Below are 26,473 nucleotides of genomic sequence, written 5' to 3' on the forward strand. Positions count from 1 at the left end.
CCCTATCTGCATCCTCCAATATCAGCTCTGAATAACACTCACCAAAAATCAGGACTCAGACTCATGTGATAACACTTGTAGATTTCACATTTTATAATGACTGTGCTCAAATTCACACACAAACAAGACTGACCTACCACACAGTATTGCCTTGTTGCTTCATTACACGGCTGCAGACTGACCACATCACCCATCTATTACCTCTCTTACCACCAGCCTCAATCTGCAGCTATTTTACTACAGGGAGCACAGGGTCCTTTTCATAAGTAGCAATTATTTTTTTTTTTTCCCCCCAGATTCACCCAGCAGAACTAACTCAAAGGCTGGATATCAGGAAACATTATTGTTAAAAAATTGATATAAGGCTGACAAGCGCAACAATAAAAACATGCAACAGAGAAGTGACTGTTTCAGACCATATGTGAATACTGGCTCACAGGCCATTTCACAGACTCAGACTAAGCTGTTTCTCAGTTCCACTGAAATTACACTGATTTCCCATAAGATTAACAACAGGTCCTATTCTCACATATCTCTTTGGCATGTGACTGGGCAGTACAAATGTGGGTTAGCACAGAGAAGGAATAACTCAGCACTATAACTCCTAAGTGTCATCTACAAATAGTAGATCTCTAATTTTTAGGATTAAGGGCAAAATATTTTCACTAGGGCAAATCAAACCTTTACAGCTGTCAAACAAGTTTATCAAAATGCATTTGCAAAGAGCTACAGAAGATGAAAAAGGGCAATTATAAATATAGCAGTATCTCTGAAAACGTCACTGGACACTGGCAGCCAGAGTATTCTGACCAGCTTTCTTGGGGTCCAAATACCATGGCAGTTACAGTGAAAACATATTTGATAACTGTAAAATTAACTGGTACTGCATCTGATAAAGGCTAGCCTAGCTGAGTGCATTACTGAAGTTCAGTTACTGCAAACCCTAAAACTAAGGAAAGCATTGTGCTTTTTCAAGCCTCGGACTTGTTAAGAACTGACAACACAGTGTGGCTCATAGCTTTGCTTCAAAGTGGGGCCGCTTGTTCCCTTACCCTGCTTCCTCTTTAACAAAATATTTGTGCCCACCCTGGAAAGTCATAATACCACCAGAGCAATTAATACGATATTCCCATCCACTGGAAACATCTCAGGTGAGGGTTCAGCTTTGCACTGCTTCAAAATAATGCAACTGACAGTTTTTTCAATTTATGTCCATTCTTCTCCTTTTACTGTATATTCTTCTCAGCATAAGAAAAGATACAAATATATCTGCTCTCAAAATACATATTTTTTTTTCCATTTTCTACGGACTGTAATAACCAAACTTTATTTTTCTCTCTGAATAAGTGTTTTCTAGCCCACTGTACTAAAGAGAGGCAGAGAAGGCCACTAGGAATCCAGATAGATGAGGATTTCCTATAAAGTCTAATAAAATAAATGTTTCCTGTGCAGTTTGTGCAGACAGCAACTTGCAAGGGTATACTGCATCAAGGTGATTTTATGAGACGAAAGTTAATGATTGATTCAACACACTCCTGAGTACAGTGAAATGTAATCATCAGTGACTTCTAGCATTAAAAATGGAAGCCTAACGTGTGCTTAATTTGTGCTTAGCCACATCTGGTTGTCCATAAGCTTTTGCATGGACTCTAAAAATGGATTCAGTCACCAATTAAATCTGCTTTAGCAAAAAATCACTGTGAACTCAAAACCAAAAGTCAGTTATAAGAAGTCAGTTCAGTGTAGTACCAAGGTGAATATGAATTTTCATCAAACCCCACTGGAGAAACTTCGAAGGACAAAACGGACACAGAGCCTCATGAAATTTTAAGGTGGTTGCCACAGTTCTGCTCTCATACCCACTCAGTAACTACTGCCTGTTAGAGGTGTGCTCATCTGCTGCCTGGAAAAAGCTGCAGTGATATGACATATGGCAGAGACTTTTATTCAATGTGTCACAGTCCTTAAGCCTGAGTTTCCGTTTTCAGGCACAGCCACTTTGTAAGGTATGAGGGCAGTTCGAGACCTCATGTGACATATGACCTCATATTTTACACGGTTATGATTTAGCAAAAATTCAAGTTTTATTAATGGTGTGAGCTGGACCAAAAGTTGAATTTTAACAGCACTTAATGACTGACCAATTTAAAGATTAACAAGGTGATTAGGTAGAATATGTTATGATTAAAATAGCGACTTAATTACAGATTACAGAATGACAAGATTCACACTAACTTACTACAAGGTATTCTAAATCAAAAAATATGTATGTATAAACACAAAACATACACACACAGAGAGACAGAAATATTCGGATCCAGTGAAATAGGTAGACACCCACACTCATTTATACCTAATTTTGAAAATTCAATTTATATTTATTTATATTTACATTCTGTCTGTTTGTTTACATTCTATTACTGCCTTTTCATTCTGTTTAGTGGTGAGAAAAGTGATTCCTAACACAGAAGATTTTGTAGGAATTAACCTGAAGAATACATGTTTGGACACCACACATAGGAACAGGTTCACTGAACAACTACTCAAGAACATTTTCAGTGCAAATGAGCAGTTCACTACTAGTCTTAAAAGAGATTACATGTTGTCATATAAGACATATTTTTTAATTTATTTTTTACTCTGAACACTGTTTAATATAAGTAGCAGAAGGTTTGCTTGTAATAATTACATTTTTAAATCTAATTTAAATTGTTTTGCTTTGTTCCATCCTCTAGGCTTACTTTACTACTCTTGCTGCCAGTTGTGTTGTTTCTGTGCATCCAAGTGCTCCTCTGATGTTCCATCACGAGAAAAATCGTTTTTGTGTGTCCTCTGCCATGGTACAGGTGGGAAAATAAGTCTAGGGAGAAAAAAAAAAAAAATAGGATAATGAAACTGAAAACACTGATGGGAGCACTCTTAAAATGAAAACCTAGCCTTCAACTTTAATTTTGTCCAGATAGCTTTCTAAAATGAAACATTTGCATACAGACCAATTGTCTCTACTCCTCTCCAGAACAGCACGAACTGTTACTCTTGGCCAACACTGAAAATTAACGTTAATTTCCAGTTAAGACCAGGCTGTTTGGCCTGAAACCCAAGCTGACGGCGGGAGGCAGCTGCTCCGGCCCCCAGACCCTGCTCAGCCCCAGTCTCAGCCGGAGCCAGAGAAGCTTCGCCCCACACCGGGTTTTCGGCAGGAAAGAGGCCGCCGCTGCGGGGGCGGCTGCCGGGCCCCCCTCCGCCCTGCACGGAAACCTTCACCGGCGGGGGGGGCCGGGCGGGGAACCTCCCCGGGGCGGGCTGGAAACAGCTCCCGGGGCGGCGTGTGTGAGGGGAGGGAGGGACGGGGCCGAGGGGGCCGCCGCGGCAGCCCCGCCAATCGCCGCCTCATTGGCAACTCTCCCCTCAGCGGGCAGCGGCCCTTCCCGCCCCGACCCGCCGCGCCAGGCCCGGCCGGGACAGAAGGGGCTCCCCGCCTCCGCCGGGGCCGGGGCCCGCGCCCGGGCTGCGCCGGCCTCACTTGCGCGGCGATGGACTCCGGCACCGAGAACCTCGAGCTCAACGGGCAGGTGGAGGGCGTGGAGCCGGCGGCCGCCGAGCGGGTAGGGCCCGGGGGCCGCTTCCCGCCGGCTGCGGGGGCGGGCTCGGCTGCCGCGGCGCCGGGGCACAGCGGGCGGGAGCGAGGCGTGAGGAGGCGGCGGGGCCCGCTGGGAACGGGCCGCGGGAGCGGCGGGACGGGGCCGCGGGCGGGACGGGGCCGCGGGCGGGACGGGGCCCATCGCCGCCCCGGGGCAGCGGCAGCGGAGCCGCCCGCGGAGTCAGGCCGGGAGGGAGCGCCGGGGGCGCGGTGTGTGCTGGCTGCAGCTGTAATCCCTACTTCCCAATTAGCATCATTTTTGTTACGCGTCTTCTATTATTATTATTATTATTATTATTATTATTATTATTATTATTATTATTATTATTATTATTATTATTATTATTATGGGATGCTGGTTGCAAGCATCCCATTTTGCCCGCTTTCAAAGATAGGAGAGTGCCAGTGGAGGGCTGAAAAGAAAATCCTTTTTAGTCCTTGGCACACTGACCTCTTAATTCCTACCCATGTCAACCAAAAGGCCGGCGGATGTCCTCCCAGCCAGAAATCTCTGCTTACAGCACAGCAGCACTGCTGTGAGTCTGCGAGCAGTTTTCCACCCAGATGATTTAGGAGAAGATGGAAAAGTTACTCAGGGGTATCTGCACAGGAGATAAGTGAGCACAAAAGTAGGAGGAATTAAAGGGTGGGGTCTCTATGTTGTTGTTTGTTTGGTTTTTTTTTTTTCCCCCATACAGTAATCCAAATAAAAACAAGAGAAATACCCAGCTTTTTGCTACTCCCTGTAGTTAAAACATGACCAGAAATCTTCACTGGAAAGCATTTCATCCCATATTCTGTTTACACATAAAGGATGTTTTCCAAGCATGCCACTAATCTGAAAAGCTAGACTGGTAAAAGAGACTCTTTTATGTTGTTTTGGAAAGGACTGAACTCTAAAAAGCAGCTCTTATTCCAACCTAAGACTCTGCCACATAGAAACAGTTGTACTAAACCACCTTCTACGTCACTGGTAAAACTTTCTGGTTGCAGACAGACTGGACTGATTGTGTAGCAGATCTGTCCTTCCTCCCTTCCTGACAAACCCTTGTAGTAAGGAATGTCATACCAAAGGAAAAAATAAAAAATCTGGTTTTAATAAATCCTGGAATGTACCTAAACAGAATCAAGTGTGGGATACGTGGGTCAAACTGGCAGCATGAAGGGATTTCCTTTAGGCCACTGACCTTTCAGCAATTTTCTTTTTTTATTAACATAGAGTTGTGATTGCATCACACCTACTAGTCATGGGGATTTTTTTTATTTTACCTTGATCTGCTCCAAGAATTTTTCTGCAACTTTCCTGTTTTACTTCATCTTCAGTTGCATGCGGTCATCATTTTGTTACATCTTTCCCATAGAAACTTCAAGTTTTTTCTGAGTGCCATATAAGGCATAAACGGTGAGATGTACTATTATATTCTATTATAGGTATGTAATAGCATTTCAGAGAACTTTACAGACACTTTTTTCATTTTCTCAACAACAACAAAAAAAAGGCATATATGAGGTGAAACAGATGGGGACAGATTTTTTAAAAAACAGTCTGAATAGGAGATACCTTTAAAAATCTGACGAGGTTCACAATTCACACAAACAAAAGAACACCCCAACTCAGCAGCCAGCTAAACCTGGAGAGAGCACAAATCCACAGGTGCCAAAATCTTCAGTATTAGAGTCAAAAGTGCATAAGTGTCTGCTTTTAGGAATGCTCACAAGCATCGCAACTTGGACCACTCTGGTTTGCTTACTGCCCATCCTAACATCTGCCCTCTCCTCAAAATAGACTCTGTTGCACATCTCCAGCAATAGACTGCTGCCTTCTCTTACAGAAGAGCTGACATGAAATGCAGATACAGTTTTACCTTCAAAGCATTCAAAGCACACAAATTAAAAAAAAGACTAGTTAAGCCCACTGTAAGTCCGAATGAGTTGTTACACAATGCTTTAATTCGGTTTATTTTAACTCCATCATTAATTTGGATTTTTTTTTTTCAGCAGCTGTCAAGTTTTCAGAAGCAAGAAATTCCTTGCTTCTAATACTGGGTTGGCCTGGCACACCTCACTGACTAATGTGAATAATTACACTTGACAGATGTGTCTGGCTGCTTCTGCAAAGGATCTATTAGTACAAATAAAGATGGTAGCTGTTTTTCCATCTTCTATTTGCTTTCCTTGTTCATGGTCCATATTGAAACAGCCTAGATTCACTGTGTTGTAAAATCTAGTTTAATGTTTCTGAGATAACAGAAAATGCTAGTTGAAAGAGCTAAAGAAGAACTATGAAAAAGGTGAACAAGGATAGCAGAAGAGAACAGCTCTGGAATAGTTGGTTTCTATTATAGTCATGTTACTAAAAATGTATTCAAGATTGTATATTAATTCGTAAGTAGTTTGGGGACATGGTAGTTTCTTGACATCATACTGCAAGTAAAAAACTTCAAATTTGTGGAACTTTATTTTACACCATATAGAATAAAATGGCATGTTCTAAAGCATTGCTTATATGAAACTGAATTTGGAATATTTGATATACTCCAAATATTGAAATTACTGGTGATAAGTTTTTGTTTGCTTGTTTTTTTAAGTAGCTAGAATAAACAAACAGTGCTTTAACAATACAAAATAGGCAGCTCACAGTCCAGTTATGAGAAATACTATTGTAAGACCAAGTCATTGGAATGAGCAGTAGTAATGCAAGACAGAAAAATAATCATAAAGGAGAAAGCTTCCATCTAAATAGCTGTACGAACAATTTTAAGTTACTGCTTCATTTCACAAAGTTAGTCATCAGCTGTGCTGATTATTTTTAAGTCATTTAAGGAGTAAAATATTCTTGGTCCTAGAACCAGTATAGCTTTAGGAAAAGAGTGCTCTGCCCTGAGTTAACATGACTGTACTGTTCCCTTTTTTTCATGCTAACTTTTTAGCTCTCGGGAATTGGCATGGTTACCACTCTCTTTATCTTAATGTAGTCATACTTGCATTTTCTGTGTGACTGTATAAAGAGTGGCTTTTCTTAAGTATAGGCTTTTAAAGATGCTAGAAAATTGATACTGTCTATGAAATATGAACACAGGCTGAGCTTTCCCCCTTCCTTTTTTTTTTTTTATTTTTAGTTGCTTGCAACCATACTGTCTCAAGATGTGATTGCAGAAGTCTTCACAAGGTAGTTAGTGTTATGCTACGTTGGTACTTTGATGGACAGGTTTCCCCCCCCCCCCCAGTGAAATTCCTACAGGAAATATAAATGATGATTCAGTCCGGATGTAGGGGTTTTTCTCTCTGAGTCAGTGCTGAGCTGAACAAGTGATCTAATGTTTTATTGGGGGAAAAGAAATATCTTCTAAGGAGGTGTACGAAGGATCTAATAATCCATTACATAACTGATATAGCACTAAAAATTTTTGTTGGAAGAATTTTTATTTTCTTTGTAGAATGTTTTCCCTATTTTTGGGGGTCAGCAAGATCTCTGAGACAGAAGGGAAGTCCAATTATTTCAGAGTAGTCATGTATGGCCCATTATATTTTCAGTATGCAGGTGATGGAGACGTGGACAGAAATTTCACATCTAGGAGGATTATTAAATAGTTGTATAAAGTTAGTGATACAATTCTGTAATTATAGGGTCGATCTTAGAAAAAGTAAAAATAAAGGTCTGAATTTGTGTTCAGATTTAGTCTTGTATTATTTCATTTGTGTCTGATCTTTCTCTGTTTTGATATAACTTGGAATTTTTCCTGAACATGAAATTACCGCTAAAAGATCTGGAAAAGATTGCTGTGCAGTATATTTCTTAAAGGTGAATACTTCAAAAGCTTAGAAAATTACTTTTTTAAACAAAAGGGCTCTTTAGCATCTTTTTAGCAGTTTTGATTAGAAAGACTATTGCAAAACGCAGTACAGAACCATCCACTGTAAGATCAGTATGACTCAGCCTTTCAATTATTTTAAAATTAGGTCTGTCCCTAAACACAAGAATTTAAGGAAGCTTGCTCCATGACATTACAAACCCAGAGGTCATATTGATCAACAAGTTTGTCTGATCTCAGTTTGAATCAAGACTGTTTGGCTATTAAAAGAGTCCAAAAGCTGTCATAAAATTGCAGTAATCACTAACCTAAAATAGAAAGAAAACTGTATGCAAAGTTAGAGCAAACCAAAGACTATGAAGACTGTATTTCAGAGTCAATGTACTTGAAGGCAAAGAACCTTCTGACAGCTTGAGGAAGGTGTTATTAATCAGAAGCACTGTTCTTAGAAGCGTTGTTTGGAATATAGAAATAATAATCAGCATTGTTTTCCCAATTATCCCATGGCAAACTGTGGGTCTCCTGTATTTAATAAAAGCATTCTAATGCATAATGATTTAAAGTTAGAATACCATGGAAATATTTTGTGCTAATACTGTACCAATAAGTATTCGTGTGTTTTCAGCGCACAAATATGAGACCCTGAGCCTGACATGCAACACACATTGAGCTCTGGGTCCTGCAGTCCCAGCTGATACTTGCAATTACAAATTGCAAATCAAAATTAGAATGACCCAGGCTGTAGTTCTGGCTTATACTTTGCAGTTTCTGGTTCTAAGTATTCATTTTGGGAATTGGAAGTTCACCTTGCTAACTGCAAAATACTGTTTTTCTACTGGGATTTAAGAAGAAAACAGTAACCAGTATTGTGCTACTGCAAGTATCTGTTAACTTCATTACAAGAACAGTAAATTCAGTGTTCATAACATATCTGACTCTTAACTTGGAAATTTCAAGGTCCTATTGGTTCAAGAAATATTTGCCTTTTACAGTTTTTGTGGAGCTTTTGTTCTGGCTATTTTTTTAGATTTTCTTAAAACAATCAAGAGATAGGGTAACATGTATATGGTGGAAGACATTCAAGAAGCTGAGTAAAGTACATAAAAACACACCAAAAGAGAAGGAGTAAATCCTGAAAGCTTACATTCAAAATCCAAATTATTTCTTTCTTCCTGCATTCATAGAACAGGGTGACAGAAATGTGCATAACTGAGTTCTAAATACAAGTACAAAATAGGCATAATTTTCACTAGTCTTTTTTTTTTCTTCTCTGTGGATTACAGATGACTGGCATGTCAAAAACTCCACCTGTCTTCTCTGGTTAGAGTAACTGGTATATTTTGGGAAACTTGGGTCAAGTTAGAGAATTAAAAAAAAAAAAAAATTACTTTTGGGCTTTCCTTTTTTTCAGTCAGACTACCAGCATGTTAATTTGACTACTTCAGCAGTCACTAGTGTTTGATAAATACTCTTTTGAACAAACACCACATAAATTTAATTACAAGTAGTGATTTAATGCTGTAATAGGAGCAGAAATCCTCACTGTAGCAAGTTACAGTTTTTAGCAAAGATACTTTATTATTTGTTTTCAGATGTTTCCATTTTCAGTGCTGTTTCCATCCTGTTGAATCACCAGATGGGTGTTAGATGTGATTCATGAAACTCAGCATCTAAGGACGTTTGCCTCAGTGTCACTTTTATTTTTAATAAATGCAATGAATAAATCCTTTCTGTATTTCAAAAGGATTCAGTTCTTCTGGGTGTACTGTTGAAATGACGAATGAAGCAAAGCAGTGGCAAAGTCTGTACCAACACCTTTAATTTCTAGTGTGAAGGTTTGGTCTTACAGAAGCAAAATATACCAGCTTCTGATGCAGCATCATAGCTTTATTCTTTCAAACTGCAGTGTTCTGGGCAAGCAAACAGACCCTGCTGCCGTGCGGAAATGCGGAGTGGTACTGTTTGTGAGGACAGCATCGTCTGACGGTGAAAATAAGCTCTTTCACAGGACATTCTTCCAGTCACAGACTGAGCAAGAGGGGGAGACTTTTTACTCCTGTCCTTTTTATAACTGTGCATAGACTAGCATGGCGGGTTGTTCTGCTCAGAGGTTGATGCTTTGTGGGCAATGGGAGACCTGAGGGCAGGCTGTTACTGACAGGAAAAGGAAGATACAGCAGTTCCAGATACACCTGGCTCATATGTACACATGTGTGAATACTCGTGCTGGTTCTCCTCATACTCATTTGGTGACACCAACTGAAGGGATCAGCTTGTCTGTACCAGATAATTTGTATATTGAAAGTGTGTAATACGGTGTTTTGATTACATTGAGACTGAAGGAGATTGTGTGGAATACATACTGTTCTCTTGCCAAGTAGCACCTGCAGGAAAAGCCTTACTTTACATGCATCCTCAAAAATCTTCAGAAGTTTCACTTTCCCTCTCTGCAGCCCTGCAGGTGATAACAGCATAATACATGTCGTTTGGTGCTGTGGGCTGCACGTGTTGCTACATGCTTGGAATCTCCCTGAAACCATAAAGCCACATAGCAATGTTTGCATATAATTTCTGTTGTACATGACTGTCATTATACTGAGGTCAAGGCAACAACTCTCCTTTCATTGCCCGTCTATATATTGCTGTGTAACATGTAGTCTGATCTTTAAAATTGCCACCATAGTACTGACTGCATTTGTTTCAATACTTTTGGCAATTGCCTTTGACTTGCTTCCAGAGGCAAGGCTAATTTTCTTTTTTGTTGTTGTTGCTTTATGGTTTTCCAGCATGAGTCAGAAGGTTTCATTTCTCAATCAGGAGACGGGAAATTATTGTTTCTGGGGCTTTCATGATTACAGATCCTTTTTCCTGGCAGAAGGCAAGATCAGAGGCTGAGAAAAACTCTGTACAGTAGAACCAACGTTTCAGTTCTCCATATGCCAAGTTCCAATTCTGAACTGGTCTGCTTTCAGGAGTGGTAGCTGAAAGCCTCTTAACAGAGCAAAATGCCATTTTTTTAGAATCTAGACATAGTAAATAGCTGAGTTGTGACTCCAGGAATAAGAAGTTTTGCCCTAGTTCGCCTTAGCAGCACCCTACTTTGAAAGTCTTCTCCATTTATTGGAGTTCAGAAGTGACTCAAAAACTTTACTTCCACTGCAGTTCAAGCGCCATAGCCTTCTGTTTCGACCTGCAACTTAACCATACAGAAAATTATCAAACAGCAAGGTCCTAGAAGTGCAGCAGTACATTTGCCCCGGAAAAATGAAAGATTATTCTGTTGTTTACATAGAAACTGCCTTGCATCATGTAGTCACAGATGTAGAAAGGACGATGTAGCCCAGACTATTTACTCTTTTGTATAGCTAAAAAAAAAAAAAAAAAAAGAAGAAGCCATGTCAAACATGATTACGTTCCTACATCAAGTGAAAACAAAGAAACCGGTTGTCATGTTTTCATTGCAGTCCCCTGAGTCACAACTACATGTGTGGTTTTTGCCTGCATTACACACTGCTGCCTTGTAGACCCAATTTCAAAGTCAGTATTTTTGGCAGGAAGGAGTTAATTAGCTACTAGACATAGGAAAAAATTTTCTCTATTATGAACTTGTGACAAAATAGATCATATTACTTCTACAGACTATTGAGAAGAGTTTCTTTTAAATCCATTCCCTGAAATTGAATTTGCTATTACACATGTAGTTCCCCATCCCCTCTTACACTGCTAGCATTAGGTAACCAAGAGCTAAATGTGTGTTTGGCTTTTTACTGTACAATAAACAGTGACAAATGTTAGTCTGGGTTTTTCTACTGAATACTGCCAGCGTATATTCCATGCTGCTTTCCATAAGGAAATGAACATCCACACCTGGTTTAGTGCTTCTGGTAGATGGTATACTGGAATCACAGTATTTTTTCTGAAGCATCCCAATGCTGTAGTGGTTTAATGAGGCAGGGGAAGAGGAGACTCTTCTTGGTGAGAGAAAAGGTAACGAACATGGGACAGATTCCCCAGTCAAACTGCGTTTTTAGATTGTGGGATTATAGACAAAACCAAATTAATTTTGAGTTCTTCCTGACTGAAGTCAATATCCACCTCAGAGCCATTTTCTTCCTGGGAGCTAGTTCTCAGTAAAGAAGCCATCTGCATGGAGCTACAATTATATGGCTTCCTTCTCTTTGCAGAAAAAGAGTCTGCTGCTGCCCCATAACATTTTTCTCTCGCTAAAATATTTAGCCTGTGGTTGATTACAAACATGTCTGGTGAAAATAGGTCAAGTTTGGTATTTGGATGCACTGGAAAAACTGGCAGTGTGTTTGCTGTGTGCATTAATAACTATCCTATTTAAATGGACACTTTTAAGTTTGGACAGTGGCAAACCTGGCTTTGGAGTTGGAAATTTGTTAGTTATTAGTGCTGCTGAATAGAGTAATCAGAGGATGTTTTCTGCATTTGAACTAACTTTCAAAGAGAGACTTTCCTCTCAGTATTTTCTTGCAAGCAGGAACACATTTGTGCAGTAAAAAGGTCTCTAAGAAGTAGCTTTAAAGTCTCCTGGAATAAGCTTACTCTTAATATATTTGTGTATTATTTTTGAAAATAAAGTCTAGACGAGCAGCGAGGATGAAGTTCCTAATCTGTTCAGAGACTGCAGAAAAGAGTGTTACCTACTCTTTCTTCATCTCATAGTTAAGCATCTAAGCCTAACCAAGTTACCCTAAAATGCATCTAATCTGTAGAGAAATAGGCACCCCTGGGAGATGAGATATCAAATTCCAAGCTGAGTCACATGAATTGTCGTCAGTAAAAACACTTTATTCATCCTGCAGGGTTAACTAGCTCTGGTTTTGCCTTGCAGCTAGTCTCTATTTTCCTGTTTGTTTGCAGGGGAGTTTAAAACAAACAATCAAACAAACAACTGCTGATGCAAAGACGGAAAGAAAAGTGTCCTTGTAATGGGGCAGTGCTCAGCATTCACAGATCATATAATATTTAACTGGAAAAACAGTTCACTTTGTATGGATGGACCTGGACAGTGGCATGGTGGAGTAAGAAGCAGCAGGGAAAGAGGTCAAGCAAAGCTCATACAGTGGCCAACTTCCACATAAATCCTCAAGAGACGACTCATGAGCAATTAAGAAACTATGTAGATGTGTGATGTCAGGTGGTGAATTTAATAAATATTTGTATTTTCAAGTATACCTTTAAGAGTAAATTAGTTGCAACAACTTGGTGTTTGCTTGATTGTTTTTAAGTGTTTTTTCCCTCCCAACTTTTCTCAGTGCAAACTTTCCAGATTTTTCTATTTTTCCTTTTCTCAGAGTAGAAACATACTGACTATTTAGACTGATCCTACAAGCTGGAAAAAGTGTTTCTGCCAAAGTACAGTACAGACACCATTTACTGCTCTCTTATCAGGTGAAGGACAGTGGTAACAGTGAAAAAGATACACTGATAGTCTCAGTACCACCATGATTCTATCAGTATGATTACAGAAATCGGTTGATGGGCCAAGCCATCTCTTGCTCACTATGCCGATTAAAAGAGGTATGAATAACCTTTTTCCCTTCTCTCAATTTTAGCGCAGAACATCACAGTGGTTTCAAAGAAATGGACCTATGAATATCAATCACTATGCAAATAAGAAGAGTGCTGCAGAGAGCATGTTGGACATTGCCCTACTGATGGCCAATGCATCCCAGCTGAAAGCTGTGATGGAGCAAGGACCTTCCTTTTCCTTCTACATCCCACTTATTATTCTTATCAGCCTGTCGCTCACACTGCAAGTTATGGTGGGGGTGCTCCTGATATTCCTTGGTATGTAGCAACAGCAAGAACCATTGACATGTATTTTTCTTACAGGATGCAACCTATAAGATGGTATATAGACTCTCTTTTTATTTTTAAAAAAGCTGTTATATTTGAAAGTCTTTACCTCAGAACTGATTAAAGCTGTCTCTTAAGATCATAGAAATGTTGCAAGGAAAGGACTAAGGGTAACTTTCATGTGGAGGCTTAGCTTTTGATCAACTTCCTCATACTCATTTGCCCAAAGCATGAATATTTTTCTTTTCAGAAGGCCTGAGGAGGAAGGAAAATTATGAAATACTGTAAAAGAAACATTAACAGGCCAGATAGGATCACGCAGCCTGCCCAGTTTCATAAGACTGTTTTTGGCAAGACCTGTTACTTAATCATATGACTGAAATGTATTTGTCCTGTATCAGTCATATCATAAGTAATATTATAAGAATATCTTGCAAACATAGAACTATGAAACAAAAGTGAAGGTTGAAATGTCCATCTTCATGTTGGTGTGGCATATTGTCTTCAGTTTGTTTGTGTTTCTGCAATCAAATCAGATGTTTGATAGTAAAGGCTTGACAATAATGAGAAAAATCCCTTAGTTTTACATTTAGCAAATATTCAAAGCATCCTAAATCTCTATGTAGGGAATGTTAGAAATGTACTTGTTAATTTTCAAACCTGTGCTAATTTGAAATTAAAGCTTAAAAGAAAAATAGGCTAGTTGGAGCAAGATTTCACTGTAAGAACATATCTCATATATTATCCTCATAATATGACTTCAGCACAAAAATTTGAAATTATGTACAATGCGAAAACACAGCCCGAGTTGCATTCTGTGGCTACAAATAGATTGTCTTGAATTCTGCTTATCAGTAGGGAAACCTTTTCTACTATCTGCCAGAGAAATGTGATGCAATATATTTAACATATTCTAGAAATCATTTCAAGAGAATGAGTTCAAACAGGAGTTGTGTTAGAGTGTGTTTTGGACACATTTAATGAGACAGCTCTAGAATTAGTTCCCTGCTTCCTGCCTTTGCCCCTCTCTACTTTCTGTCTTATTTTTTGAATTATGGACCTTCACATTCCTAGAAGTTCAGTGAAGTGTCTTTGCTGTTCTCAAAAATAGAGGTTCCTCTAATCAGTGGTACAATGCTATGAGGCACAATAACCAGTACTTATCACTAAAAACTAGGTATTTTAGTATTGCTAGATTGGTAGCACACATACATCCTACACCCTCTGCCTTACTCCGTCAGGCAGAATATCGATCTAAGTAGCTATAGAACTAGACTCATTTCTAAATCAGTCATCACCAAGTGGGCATGAATTACCCAAAAAAGCCCAACTAAAACTCCACAGAGAGTGAAGAGACAGCACTCTTTTGGCAGTCCCAAGTTTTCTATTTTGACCGAGTCTTCAGTATTTCTCTTTGCTATCTTTGCCTACTGTGATATTTTCCCCCTTGATTTTGCAAGGCAAAATGTAAAGGAATCCAATGGCACTTTGCAAAGTTGTTGAAAACCTGTAACATTCATTAGCAACACCCAAAACCCTAGACCATAACTTTGGAGAGTCAGTCAAAGATACCTGTGGAAATCAGAGGAAATGTGTAGGTTTCAGCATCAGTTGAACCCCATTATTCACTGAAATAAATGATGCCTTCACTGGTAGGAAGCAGGTGTGGATCACTTCTGGTGATAGCCAGAGTTCACACATGGCATTTACTAAGTTATAGGTGCCAACTTTCGCATCTCTGTTTGCCTTTCAACATTCTGTTTTTTAGCACAGCTGAAAATACAACTTTGTGTTCAAGGAATAAGTTCCTAGGAAACCAGGATACATAAAGCTTGTAATGTTGATACTCAGCTGATGCAGTTTTTTTCTTTCTTATGAAAGAGACAGAATACAGCTGTCTCTGAGTTTGGTGGAGTTGGTACAGGAGCAAAAGCCAGGTCCTGGCTCAGAGGAGATTCCAGAAAGGGAAAAAGCAACCTGATGATACTGGGGGATGTGGGAAGAGAGTCATGGGAAAATCAGCAAAACACTTACACGTTTCTTGGTTGAAGGCATCTCCCTGGTGGTTGCTTCAGTTAAGCAGGCTTTGAGGCTGTAAACAAGTTCCTTGATTTTTGTTGGGCAATAATTTCTCAGTATATGCTGAGACATTGCTTTTTAATGCTTGTTTCTTCCAGACATTGCCAAAGTGGCTTCCAGGTCTATAATTTTTATCTTTGTCACACTGAGAGTAAAGAGAGTACCCAGCAATCCCAACTCTGAAGTTGGGCTGAGGTAGAGTTCAAAGACCACTGAGAAAACAGTGAGATTCATCAGGAGTTCAGCCTGCACTCTGCAGTCAGCAGTGGCTGTAGGTTTGGAGTACCAAGGGTGACAAAGCCCTCGGCTTATGGCGGTATGCTGTTGGAGTGATGCTGGCATGCTGAGGTCAAAAGTACTGAAGATAGGAAATAACACATGAAGGTACAAAGATACAGGCATCATAGCAGGAACTTGCTTTTCACATTGGTAGTTTTGGCCTGCAGGAACAGTTTTCCTTTCTGACCAGCCACAAAATTCTGCCTCTTACAAACTCTCACAAGTCCAGACAAAAGTATGTACAACTATCCAGTTTCTTTCCTTGAGAAAGAGTTTTATCCCAGGAGCTACCAGTTCTCACAGTTCTCTGCTAGGAATTAAAAGCTTTTCCTCCTTCAGAAGAGCCTTTCACAAAAAACATTTTTAAAAATGTTCAGCAAACTTGTCCTTGAAAGTGATTTGGTAAACTTAACTTTTTAGAAGAGAAAAGAATGTTTTGAAATAGCTTAAGTGGCATGAAATCATAGTAATCTAATCTCACTATAATGAGATACTTGAAGTATAACTGTTCTTAAGAACATTTTCACAAACACCCTCATTTTACATACTATAATCACAAAGATAGGATTACTGCAGTTCTACTTCAAAATTTAGAACACTGCCTAAACTGAAAAGCAATACTTGTCCTCTCTGACCCTTATTTGGACAAAGGGACAGCTCTGAAAGTGTCAATTCTCCTTTGAGCGTAATTTCTTTTAACTCAGAAAACATTAGGCCATTATTGCCTTTTCTTTTTTAAACCAAGCACCTGGAATGCTTTTCTCCCATACTTCAGGATTAATTATTCCCTTTCATTTATTCCGCTTCATTCACATGACTGCTAGAGTCCTTCTAGGTACTGTTGAGATGAAAGCATCCACATAGCTCCAGATGCTTTACAGACATGTATAAACTAATTTTCAGGGTTAAGTACTACTGAGCTTAAATTATGCCTACACAGGTGTGCAGTAGCTTCAGCTTTTCAGATAGTTTACCCATGCTGTCCTTCAGTGCTTTGGCTGGCCTCTGATGTTTGACTATACTGCTTTAGCGAATAGGACTTGAGCAAGAGCCCAGAATTTCTTGAAACAAAAACAGCATTAGACTTCCTAATTAGGGACACCAAATGAACCTGTTTTTTAATGCTTCAGCATCACAGATGTGTTTGCCACCACTTCTACCTAACTGCTTCAAGAAGCAAGTGAATCTTGGTTCTGTGGTTAGATTCTGCAGTGTTGACAGGATCATTATGTTAAGAGCAAATGCCAAAGTTTATCTCATGCAGTAGAGTCATAAGCTATGCATCTATGTATGTGCCTGTCAGAAGGAGCTCAAAGTTTTATTTATGTTGCTGTAAAAACTTGTCCTGTACACACACATGTAAACTCCAGCAAGCTACGCATTTAAGAACTAGGAGTTTTAATAGACAAAAACCATTCTCAAAACACTCTCCAGAATTCATCAACACTCATTCCACCAGCATTAAAGAAATTTAGCAGAGAGTCTGAGTTGCAGAGCCCTTACGGCAAGAGAACAGAGACAGGAAAATCTTGGGTTTCCACATGCTGCCAGGCAAGCACTCCCAGACTTCTTACTGTCCTGTACAAGCACATGCTTTGCTCTGTCATCAAGTCTACTAGCAGTCCAATGAAACTAAGTTTTCACAAGGCCTGGAATCAAAGCTTAAACTGAGTTAATAGTATCTCCCTTGTGTGTTCCTCCCTCACTCCCATTAGCAGTTCAACCAAAGAACAGTGGCAAGAAACAAAAGAAAATGTTTACACAGCTGATGCTCTCTATAAAAAGAACTGCAGCTACATTGCTTTGACATCTTCCTCTGTTTAAGAGATATAATGCCCATGCTTTCTAAAAACAGAATCAGTGCAAAAGCAGGGAGTACAGCTGGGGAAGGGCACCAATACAGAAGAAAATCCAGCACTGATAAAGAGATGGAGCTGTCTGTGAAGAACCCGTAGCATTTAACTGTAGTAGATTTAACTTCATTCCATCCTGTCAGGGCTTCAAGCTTCATGTATTCAAGACTGAAATAATTTTTAAATGCTTAAAGTCTGCAACAAAACTAGATTTCAAAAGATCAATAACTCAGAAGATTTCTAGTAATGACTGTGTATCCCATGTGCAGCCACAGAGATTAGATGCGAATTACTGGAAGCTGATAGGCTCCTTGTAGTTAAAGGTCTTCTCCTTAACATTTTTCCTGAAACTGCAGAATCTTACTTCCCTTTTAAATATGACTGATGCAAATAGCTCAGTGTAAGAGAAATTCTTGAACTATGTGACTAGTGAAGATTTTTATGCTGGATTTTGAAATGTACGTGTAATTAAAACTTTTTTTTTTTTTCCCTTTGAAGTAAAATATGACCTTAACAACCCTGCAAAACATGGAAAGCTGGATTTCCTCAACAACCTTGCAACAGGACTAGTATTCATTATAGTAGTTGTGAATATTTTTATCACTGCCTTTGGAGTGCAGAAGCCAGTTGCTGAGCCAACATCAAGACACTAAGTACAAGGTGAGTGTGGTCTCTCTGCACCATACTATAGTAGGGCATAGCATACATGAGTGTAGTGCACACTAGGGTATAGCTTTAAAAATAGCCACAGGCTTATCTGTACAGTTCTAGCCTTTGCCTGTAAGTGAGTTTACTTCAGACTACTGCAAAAGCAGAAGCTACTAGGAACTGCTAAGTCATTACAGTGTATTTGTAAATATAGAGTTCAAAAGTTGATGGCACCATCTTACCTTGTCAGGCGCCCCTTGCATGTGTCACACATAGGAAGTGTAAAGTTGTCCATCTGGCTTAGCCACTCCTTTTCCTTATTGCTGACTAAGACAAGAAGAGAAATAATATTGTTTTGCTTCCTCCACATGCCTCTTCTTTCTTTAAGAAAGGTTTGCAGTATACTGCATCCAGTCTGTTACGAATACTGAAGACTTAATCTTTTATCCAAGTAACTAGGGCTGTTAAATCCAACATATAATCCTATACATCACTGAAGCCCTTCAGTTCATATGCAGATACTGCGGCTTTTCTGTCCTCCCAAGCTGCAGGGATTTTGCTTTGTGGGAGACAGCCTGCAAAGATGTGCACTATCACTTTACTTGATCTGTGCGGTCATTTAGAACAATATTGTTTGCTCTACCTGCATCTTGAAGTTCATTATTTACTTATACAGAAGGATAAATATAGGAATTGTGGGAATGAAAATGGGTATCTGCCTAGCACCATAGCTATGATGAACAATTTGGGAGGAAATAAAACTAAATTGTAGGCTTGTAGCCCAAGAAGCACTGTAGTCCAACATCTGCCTTTAAAATAGCACTGCTAAAGTCTGTGTGTGCCAACGTTGCTCTGGCTCTTTATCTTCCAAATCTCAAATCCTGTTCAGAAGACCTACTGAAGAAGGAATTATTTGACTTTCCTGGCAAGCTAACGGTACACTGGCTACTCTGCAGACAGCCTATACATGTAACATTATCAGTTTGAGTCAGCATCTATATGAAACCCTTTCTCCATGAAAAAGGCCTTTAGACACCTACTCTGAAGTTGGATGGTGCAACAGAAATCTGTAACAAGAATGGAAACTAGACCAAAATTTATCAGGACTCTAAAGAGCACGTGGGGAAAATCAGTGCAACAAATTACTAGGTAGATGAAGAATGAAATTAATTTATTTTGGGGTGTGGGCAGAATTGTCTGTTTTAACCAAAACCTGTGAAATTCTGGCAGTGAAACAAAATAGTTTTATTGTTTTTTTCTGGTCATAGTCTATATAAATAAACTAAAAAATATTTCATTTTATCAGCATTGAGTGCATAGATTATCTGAGATAATATCAGAATTATAGGTAGAACGTGCATCTCAGTAGCATGTATTAAAACAATACTGGAACACTAAGCACAAAATTGCACTGGCAAAGCCAAGAGAACTAAATAGAGGATTATTGGAATTTTAGTTGTCTTCACGGGAAAAAAACACGCACAATCACCAGGAACAGAGGCAGAGACAAGAATATGAAATAAGCATCAAGAAATTAAAATAATGGACATACCAGAATCCCAGCTGTGCCTCTTTTTGATACAGTGAAAGGAAAACTTAAGAGGGAAGAGAGGAGAAGCAGTTTTAGCTTATCACACTGATGAATGCTGAGAGGAAGATGGGTTGACAGTCCAGTCCCAAGCCAGTTCGTGCATTAATATAATGTTATATGGAGAAGTCAGCTAATATCCAGAACGTAGGTATGACACACCCTTGCCAGGATACTGGATGGGTGAGGTCACCCACATTTCATCTGCTATTTCTCTACTTACTACCGTGTTCTCTAATGAGGTACCTTACTGATTCTCCTCAGTATCAGCGCTAGCTCGGCTCCCTTTATGATCTCTTGCTGGCTTTTAGGAGATGCTGCTTCTGCAGTGTTTCCCAAACATGCCTGCTGTATTTCTTTACAGCAGAACTCAATGCCGAAGTATTTTGGTGAACCCTGCAGCTGTTACAGAGTTTGCAGGACATGAGTTCTGTGTGTTACAATGGAGTTCAGGTCTGGACAGCACTAACGTGCCAGTTTGGCTTCTGAACGTTACTGTGCTCTTCACACATGTGAAGTGCATCTCTCTGCAGATTTCCCCCCACTCATCCATGGACTTCGTCTTCTTTCCCCTTCCTTCACACACATATGTGGCTAACTTATGGAGACATCAGTGGTTTTGTGCAATGTCTTTCTGCTTAGCTGGCACCATCTGGCAAGAAGGGGCTCTTCACAGCATTTATCTTGGAGTTTCTCCTCTACTATTCCTTCTGCTCTCCATTAACTGTCAAGCCAAAGGGTTTTGTGGCTTAATTATGACTAGGATTGTGGAGTCCCTAGTTAGAAAGCTAGGTCTTAAATGAGAAACCAGTTCACATGTAACTTCTCTGAGATCGTCATGAGAGTGTGAAACACAGGTCTGCCTCGTGGATGGTAATATCTCATAGAGCTGTATATCACATATCACCTATGGCTATGCACAGCCCGAGTTCACATGCCTAAACATGATTGGTATCTACTGCTGAAATTCGTTTAATGGGCTTGCAGTGCCTCAGTAAAGGAGAAGCGGCTGGTTCGTGTAACCTCAGGCAGAGGCAGGACCAAACCGTGTTCAAAGCAAGTTTACATCTGTACAAAACCCGCAGCTGTATCATCCTGCCTTCTTGCTGTTCACACGTGCAGTTCCCTAATAAAATGGCCAAATGCAGTGTGTGGGACCTGGGTCTTTTTGCTCCAGACTTGTTAAGTGTGGAAGTTCTTTATTGCTTTGGAACATTACATCTGTTGTTTGCTCATTTGTACATTCTGCTCTTGCTAAAAGCACCTGGTTGCCTGAACGTAACTTAAAATTGATAAGTCTTCTCCAGCCGGCTGCCACAGTCTTCTCAAAGCCCTGAGAGAAGTGAGTGCCCACCATTTTCTGGCTTCACCTTTACTATTATTATACACACTTTTTCAAAGAAAATTTCATTTCCCCTTTAAGGCAAGTTTCTCCTTTACTAGACTTCCTGTACCACTAACATCTTAATATTTTTTTTTTTTTTTTGTATTTCAGAGACCTGAAGCATTCATTCCAGATGCCATTTGCACTTGAGCCAGTTACACTTGCACACAGTGGGGGAAAAAAATCTGAAGAAGCTGGACATACCAAGCAGCTTTCTCAAGTTTCCAAGAACCAGTGCATTTGTGTACCTAAAATTTTCCCATGTGTTAATATTTAAACTGTTTGGCATCTAAGGAAAGGTTGATTTTGACCCAGGGACATTGTTTTTCTGGAATATTGGCATTTCAATTTCTGTAGAAACTAATTGTTTCTCAGAGAAGTGGCATAAGCTCATCAAACAAGGTCATATCAACTGGAGGCACTTTACAGGACTTCCCACTTTCTGTGCCTTTTGCTTGTGTGGCAGTTTGTCATTTCCACTGTGGTAAGAAATGGCAGGCCTGCAGTTCTGGCATGGTAACGGTGTCCTTCATTTCACTCGCTTGGCACCAAACCTATGTACCCCGTAGCTCAGCAGAGGTCTTCCTGTGCAGTGTGGAAATCCATCTGTGCCTTGGTTTTCTCTTTTTTTTTTCCACTCTAGCTAAAGCAAAGATGAGACAAGCAGAAACAGCAGGTTATCTTTTGTCCACTTGTGCTCACAGGTACTCATTTGTCCTGTTTCTTCATCTCTGGACCACCCTGAAAATTTCCCCTCTTTTCTGCACAGACACACAAATAACCTAGTTGCTTATAGTTTCTTACTATTAACTGCTATGATCCATATTCTGTGCATTACATATATTTCTGGAAACTGTATTAGAAGCACTACCTGTTCTAGGCCCAACTGGAAAAATAGAGACTATAGGGTGAACTTTACCTGCTAAGCTGGTACTGAGTGCCTGTCAGCAATTCAAGTAGTAAATTTAGAGAAGTTTATCCCTCTATAACTTACTTTCCCTCTTCTCTTCCCAAGACTGATTGCTGCAGTTGTGTTATTCTTATGAGTTTATGGCTAAAAGCATAACTGATTTTTTAATTTTTATTTTTAAATATATACAGAGACATATAAATATCTTCTAGTTTCTTACCTGCTGGCTCAGGGACTGACACTTTTTCTAAATACACTATTGCTAGTAATGGTGTAGGTTATAAAAATTTCTACAATGGAAACATTTCAGTAATTTTATTTCCAAAGTATCACATCTGCAATCAGAAAAATCCTAGTTTTCTAGATTGTGCTTACTTGTAGATGCAGATTTGTACTAATACATTTCCTTACTCTTATTTTTTAAATGTTACCTTGCAAATATTAATAGAAGTTTGACTTTCAAGGGTCTCACCTCATTTCCAATTTTTATTGATCACATTTCTCTTCAGTTATCTCTCAAGGCCCGTTGATGTACCGTATCTTCATTTACATGTTCTGGAAGAATTACTAACAGAAAACAAATCAGAAGCTTTTGTGATTAGTCATGGAATAAACATTATTTTTTGATTTTTAATTTGTCTTTTGTTGCTACTTAACATGTATTTAACCAATATCTAGCAAGCAAGGATTTTAATTGTATGTGTTGTACTAAATTAACGTAGCTCAGAATAAGTTCTGAATAAGGTACTCAGGACATTTTTCCTTATGTATTTTTTATAAACCAGCAAACTGTTGAAGGACTATTCCTACATATTTGTGCTGTTACAGTTTTGATGCTCTGGTGTAGGGAATTGGCCAGCCAAATAGCAGTGCTGAAAATGTTAAAAAAAAACCCAAACCTTTCTTTTGGAGAAAATAGGTAACTGTAGGCACAGTCCTTCCAAACTTATCTGTGGCTTAACATCGGGCAGTAATTTTGATAAGATTCTTGACTGTACCACCTTTGTTACCTTTCACCTTTTTACTCACTGGAGTATTTTCCCATCTGTGCCTCTCATTCAGTCTGGAGCGGCTCTCTGGATGCAGCTACCTCTGTTCTGTACAGGAAACTTTGCACCTAAGTTAGATATCTGAAGTAGTTGCTTTGTGTTGTCCTAAAACCATTACCCATCCAAAAGATAGTTACTTTTAACTTAGATATGAATATTAGGTATTTTTCATTGCCAGATTTTCATCTTTCTGCTTTTAAGCAAGGCACAAAAATAGGAAGAAAATGTGTTTCTGGACCTAGCTAATCCTCACACTTCTTGACTTGTCCATACTACCCTAAAGGCAGATGCAAACAGATGCTCAGGCTCTACTGATGCTTACATATATATACTTGGTGGTGATTTGGCCCAATTTGGAATGTAGTTTTCCATTCCTGTGCCACTTACTGCCATGGCCCCTTCTTATGAGCATGAGCATGTTTGTCTTAACTGAACCACTTGAAAGGAGGGCTGAGGGTGGCTGCAGTACAGATGTACCAAGTCTTTTCCCATTTTATTCCGCTCATTATTGGATCATAAATTTTCAGGTCACTCAAGCAAACAAGCTGTTACAGTAGGTTTCTTCTGAAAAAGGTAATAGCTCTTCTTACAGCATCTTCGCTGATAAGCTGTTGTCCAACAGAAACTACCAAGACTCCCAGTGGCTTGTGGAACTGACTGGCTGCAGAGCAGTAGGGTAGTGGACGCTCACCAGGCAGTGACTTGTCAACGGCAGATTCCGATGGACTTTGCAAGGCACAGGTTTGGGGACGTCCAGGAGAGAAAGGAAAAGTACTTCAAGCTCGAACACATTGTTGGGTGCCAAGAGCTGGATGTGGAGATCTGCGTTAGGGGAGGAGGTGTCTGCTCACTTCAAGTCTGCCATATCCAGGCTCAGAACAACAACAAAAATCCCCCTACGAATCCTTCTGCCTCCCGAGCTCCTGACAGCGTGACTGCAACATCGCAAAAGAGATACGTGCAACTTCAAAGAGCCTGGTCTCTTTTGGTTCTAAACACACGAAAATCTGAACTGAAAGCATCCATCTGACTACAAGACTGTACTGGGCATCAGCAGTATTCAACTTGTAACTGAATGTCTCTTTTTTAAATAAAAAGGATGCTGGTTTATTACTGTGTCGTTTATTGCGATTAAGTAAGATTTGCAAAATGTCTTCAAGCATGCAATCTGTGTTTTAAGTCTCTGAAACCTTCCGAGATCATGTATTTTTTAAAAGACAAAAGCATCTGCAAGTTGATTTCGAGTATAAATAATTTAATCACGTGATTATTATTCTTTTAAGTCAGGTACTTATTTAAAATCCTAGTGAATATTTCCTGGGGGTGGCAAACAAAAGCATTGGTTTAGATGGTTCTTTCGTTTGCTGTGCTTCTCCAGAGGTCTTGGTTGCAGGCAAACATTTCACTTAAGAAGAGGTCATCAATAATGAAGCGAGATGAATTTTTACAGGCTGTCGTGGGAAACGGTTCATGCCAGGTCATCCGTTTACTTCTGTTTCATAAGCTGCTGAGCAGAGCTAGAATTACACATGCTGCTCTGGTCATTCTTGTTAGTCCCTTCAGCATCTAGGACTGTCTGGGTTGAAATTTTCCGTGTAGCTGTATTTACTGGAGCAGGTGACAACAACTATATTTACTGGAACTGACTTGTAAGTATTTGTCTTCTAAACTAGGTCACTGCTGAAGCTTATTCTACAGCTGAGCATTACATAAAACGGGCTGAACTAGAGAGGGTTTGATAACTCCTTTTAATTTATTGTAACCAATGCTTTATCTTGTTTTCTGCCATGTCTTCCCGCAAGTTGCACTGAGCCCTGCCAACCACTTTTTGGCACAGGTACTGGTTGACTGGAGCTCACTGCCCTGTACCAAAGGTACTGGTGCCATGTGCACATCTCCTTGGTCCAGGGCACAGGCTTCTGACTATGTGTTACCTGAAAAGCTTGGATGCTCCTTCATTGTTAACAGCTGGAAGAAACATGATCATCTTGATCATTCAAATATTTACAAAAGAGTTATCAGAAATGAGTGACAGAATCCAAATGCTGGGGTCTGCTCTTTTCCTAGCTTACCAAAGGTATTGCCATTATAAGTTTTATCTGGTTCAGGAAATGCCACGTGTGGTACCAATTTATGCACTGTTTTACAGTTTGTTTTCAAAAAAATCCCCAAAAACTTACAATTTCATTTTGTCAAACTACAGGAGAACAGACTACTGAAAGTGTATTTACTTACTGTAGGGCAGTGGGAACATTTAGAAGAAAAATTATGATACGTTTTCGTATGTATAACATATCTTTGTTAACCTGCATATTTAAACATAGCACTCCTTAAAAATGAATCACCACATCTCCCATAATATTAGAGGCAGCATAGAGCATGTAGAAGCAGTGAGCCTGGAAAGAAGCAGGCTCTCCATAGTTGTTTGCGTGCAAGAAAAACCACATTGCTGCTAAATGGCAGTGTTTTGCTTTTAAATAAATGATTTGCAGGTTATTTACATAAGCATAATATCCACATGTGAGATGTGGAGCCCCCCATCTTTGCATGGCAATCCCCACAAACCCTACACTTCCATTAAGAAATTAAAAAGTAATAAACAGAGAGCTTCTGAATACTCCCAGCAGTTTTGTTACGCTGTCTGTAGGGAAATGATCTAGCAGAGCAGACGTACTCCTGTTTAGTTCTTAAGACAACACATTTGGTATTATCACTATTAAACCAATATTCAGGAAAGGCTACTACAGAAGAATAGCATAGATACTGCATTTCCCTTAGAATAAGTCCGGAAACAGTGGTACCCCAGCTATCACCAGATGGTAGCTATTTGTAAATACTTTTTTTCTAAACATGGATAACATCACTTAAATATATACAAATTTAATGATCTTGAAATGAAGTTAATGTATTGTAAAGACCACCACACCAGTATGCTCAGATGCAGATTTTGCCCCAAGGAACTACCCCAGAGGACAGTATGTATCTTGGAAGAAACCTCCCACAGTGATGGGAAATGAGATGATGTTCTCCTTTGGGAAATAACGCTTCAGCTTTCCATTTTTATTTTAGAAGCTTTCACATACAACAGCACAAAGCACCATGGTCAAAAGTCTTGGAAAGTATGCAGAATCTGTCTCAGGACTATTACTAAGCTCAAGCTAAATACCCATTTGGAGGCATGCAAAAGAGAACAAAGTTTGCTGTGTTCCAAATTCCCACCACCTTTTTCTTGGAAAGCTACATGTCTGAGGAGCAGGCTGTCTTTCTCCCCTGGAAAAAAGGAGGGGTTGCTGTTTTACAACTGCAATATATAAGGAGCAAGATAGGAGCCACTCTCAGCTCCTTGAAGGGAGAACCCCATTCACCCTGGTGTCACGTAGGGGTCTTGCTGCAGCCCTTTAATGT

The 26,473-nt window shown here is 39.6% G+C and overlaps 1 protein-coding gene across 1 annotated transcript; it reads left to right on the forward strand.

Annotated features, from left to right (window-relative positions):
* Window positions 1-3,416: 3,416 nt before the first annotated feature.
* On the forward strand, window positions 3,417-24,178 carry NINJ1 (ninjurin 1). The gene is made up of 4 exons (XM_033003888.2): window positions 3,417-3,605; window positions 13,035-13,269; window positions 17,988-18,149; window positions 21,221-24,178. The coding sequence occupies exons 1-3, from the start codon at window positions 3,534-3,536 to the stop codon at window positions 18,140-18,142; spliced, it is 462 nt and encodes a 153-aa protein (XP_032859779.2). The 5' UTR covers window positions 3,417-3,533; the 3' UTR covers window positions 18,143-18,149; window positions 21,221-24,178.
* Window positions 24,179-26,473: the final 2,295 nt, after the last annotated feature.

This window comes from Tyto alba, unplaced genomic scaffold, assembly GCF_018691265.1.
Source record: "Tyto alba isolate M040663 unplaced genomic scaffold, T.alba_DEE_v4.0 Super-Scaffold_49, whole genome shotgun sequence".
Classification (NCBI taxonomy): domain Eukaryota; kingdom Metazoa; phylum Chordata; class Aves; order Strigiformes; family Tytonidae; genus Tyto; species Tyto alba.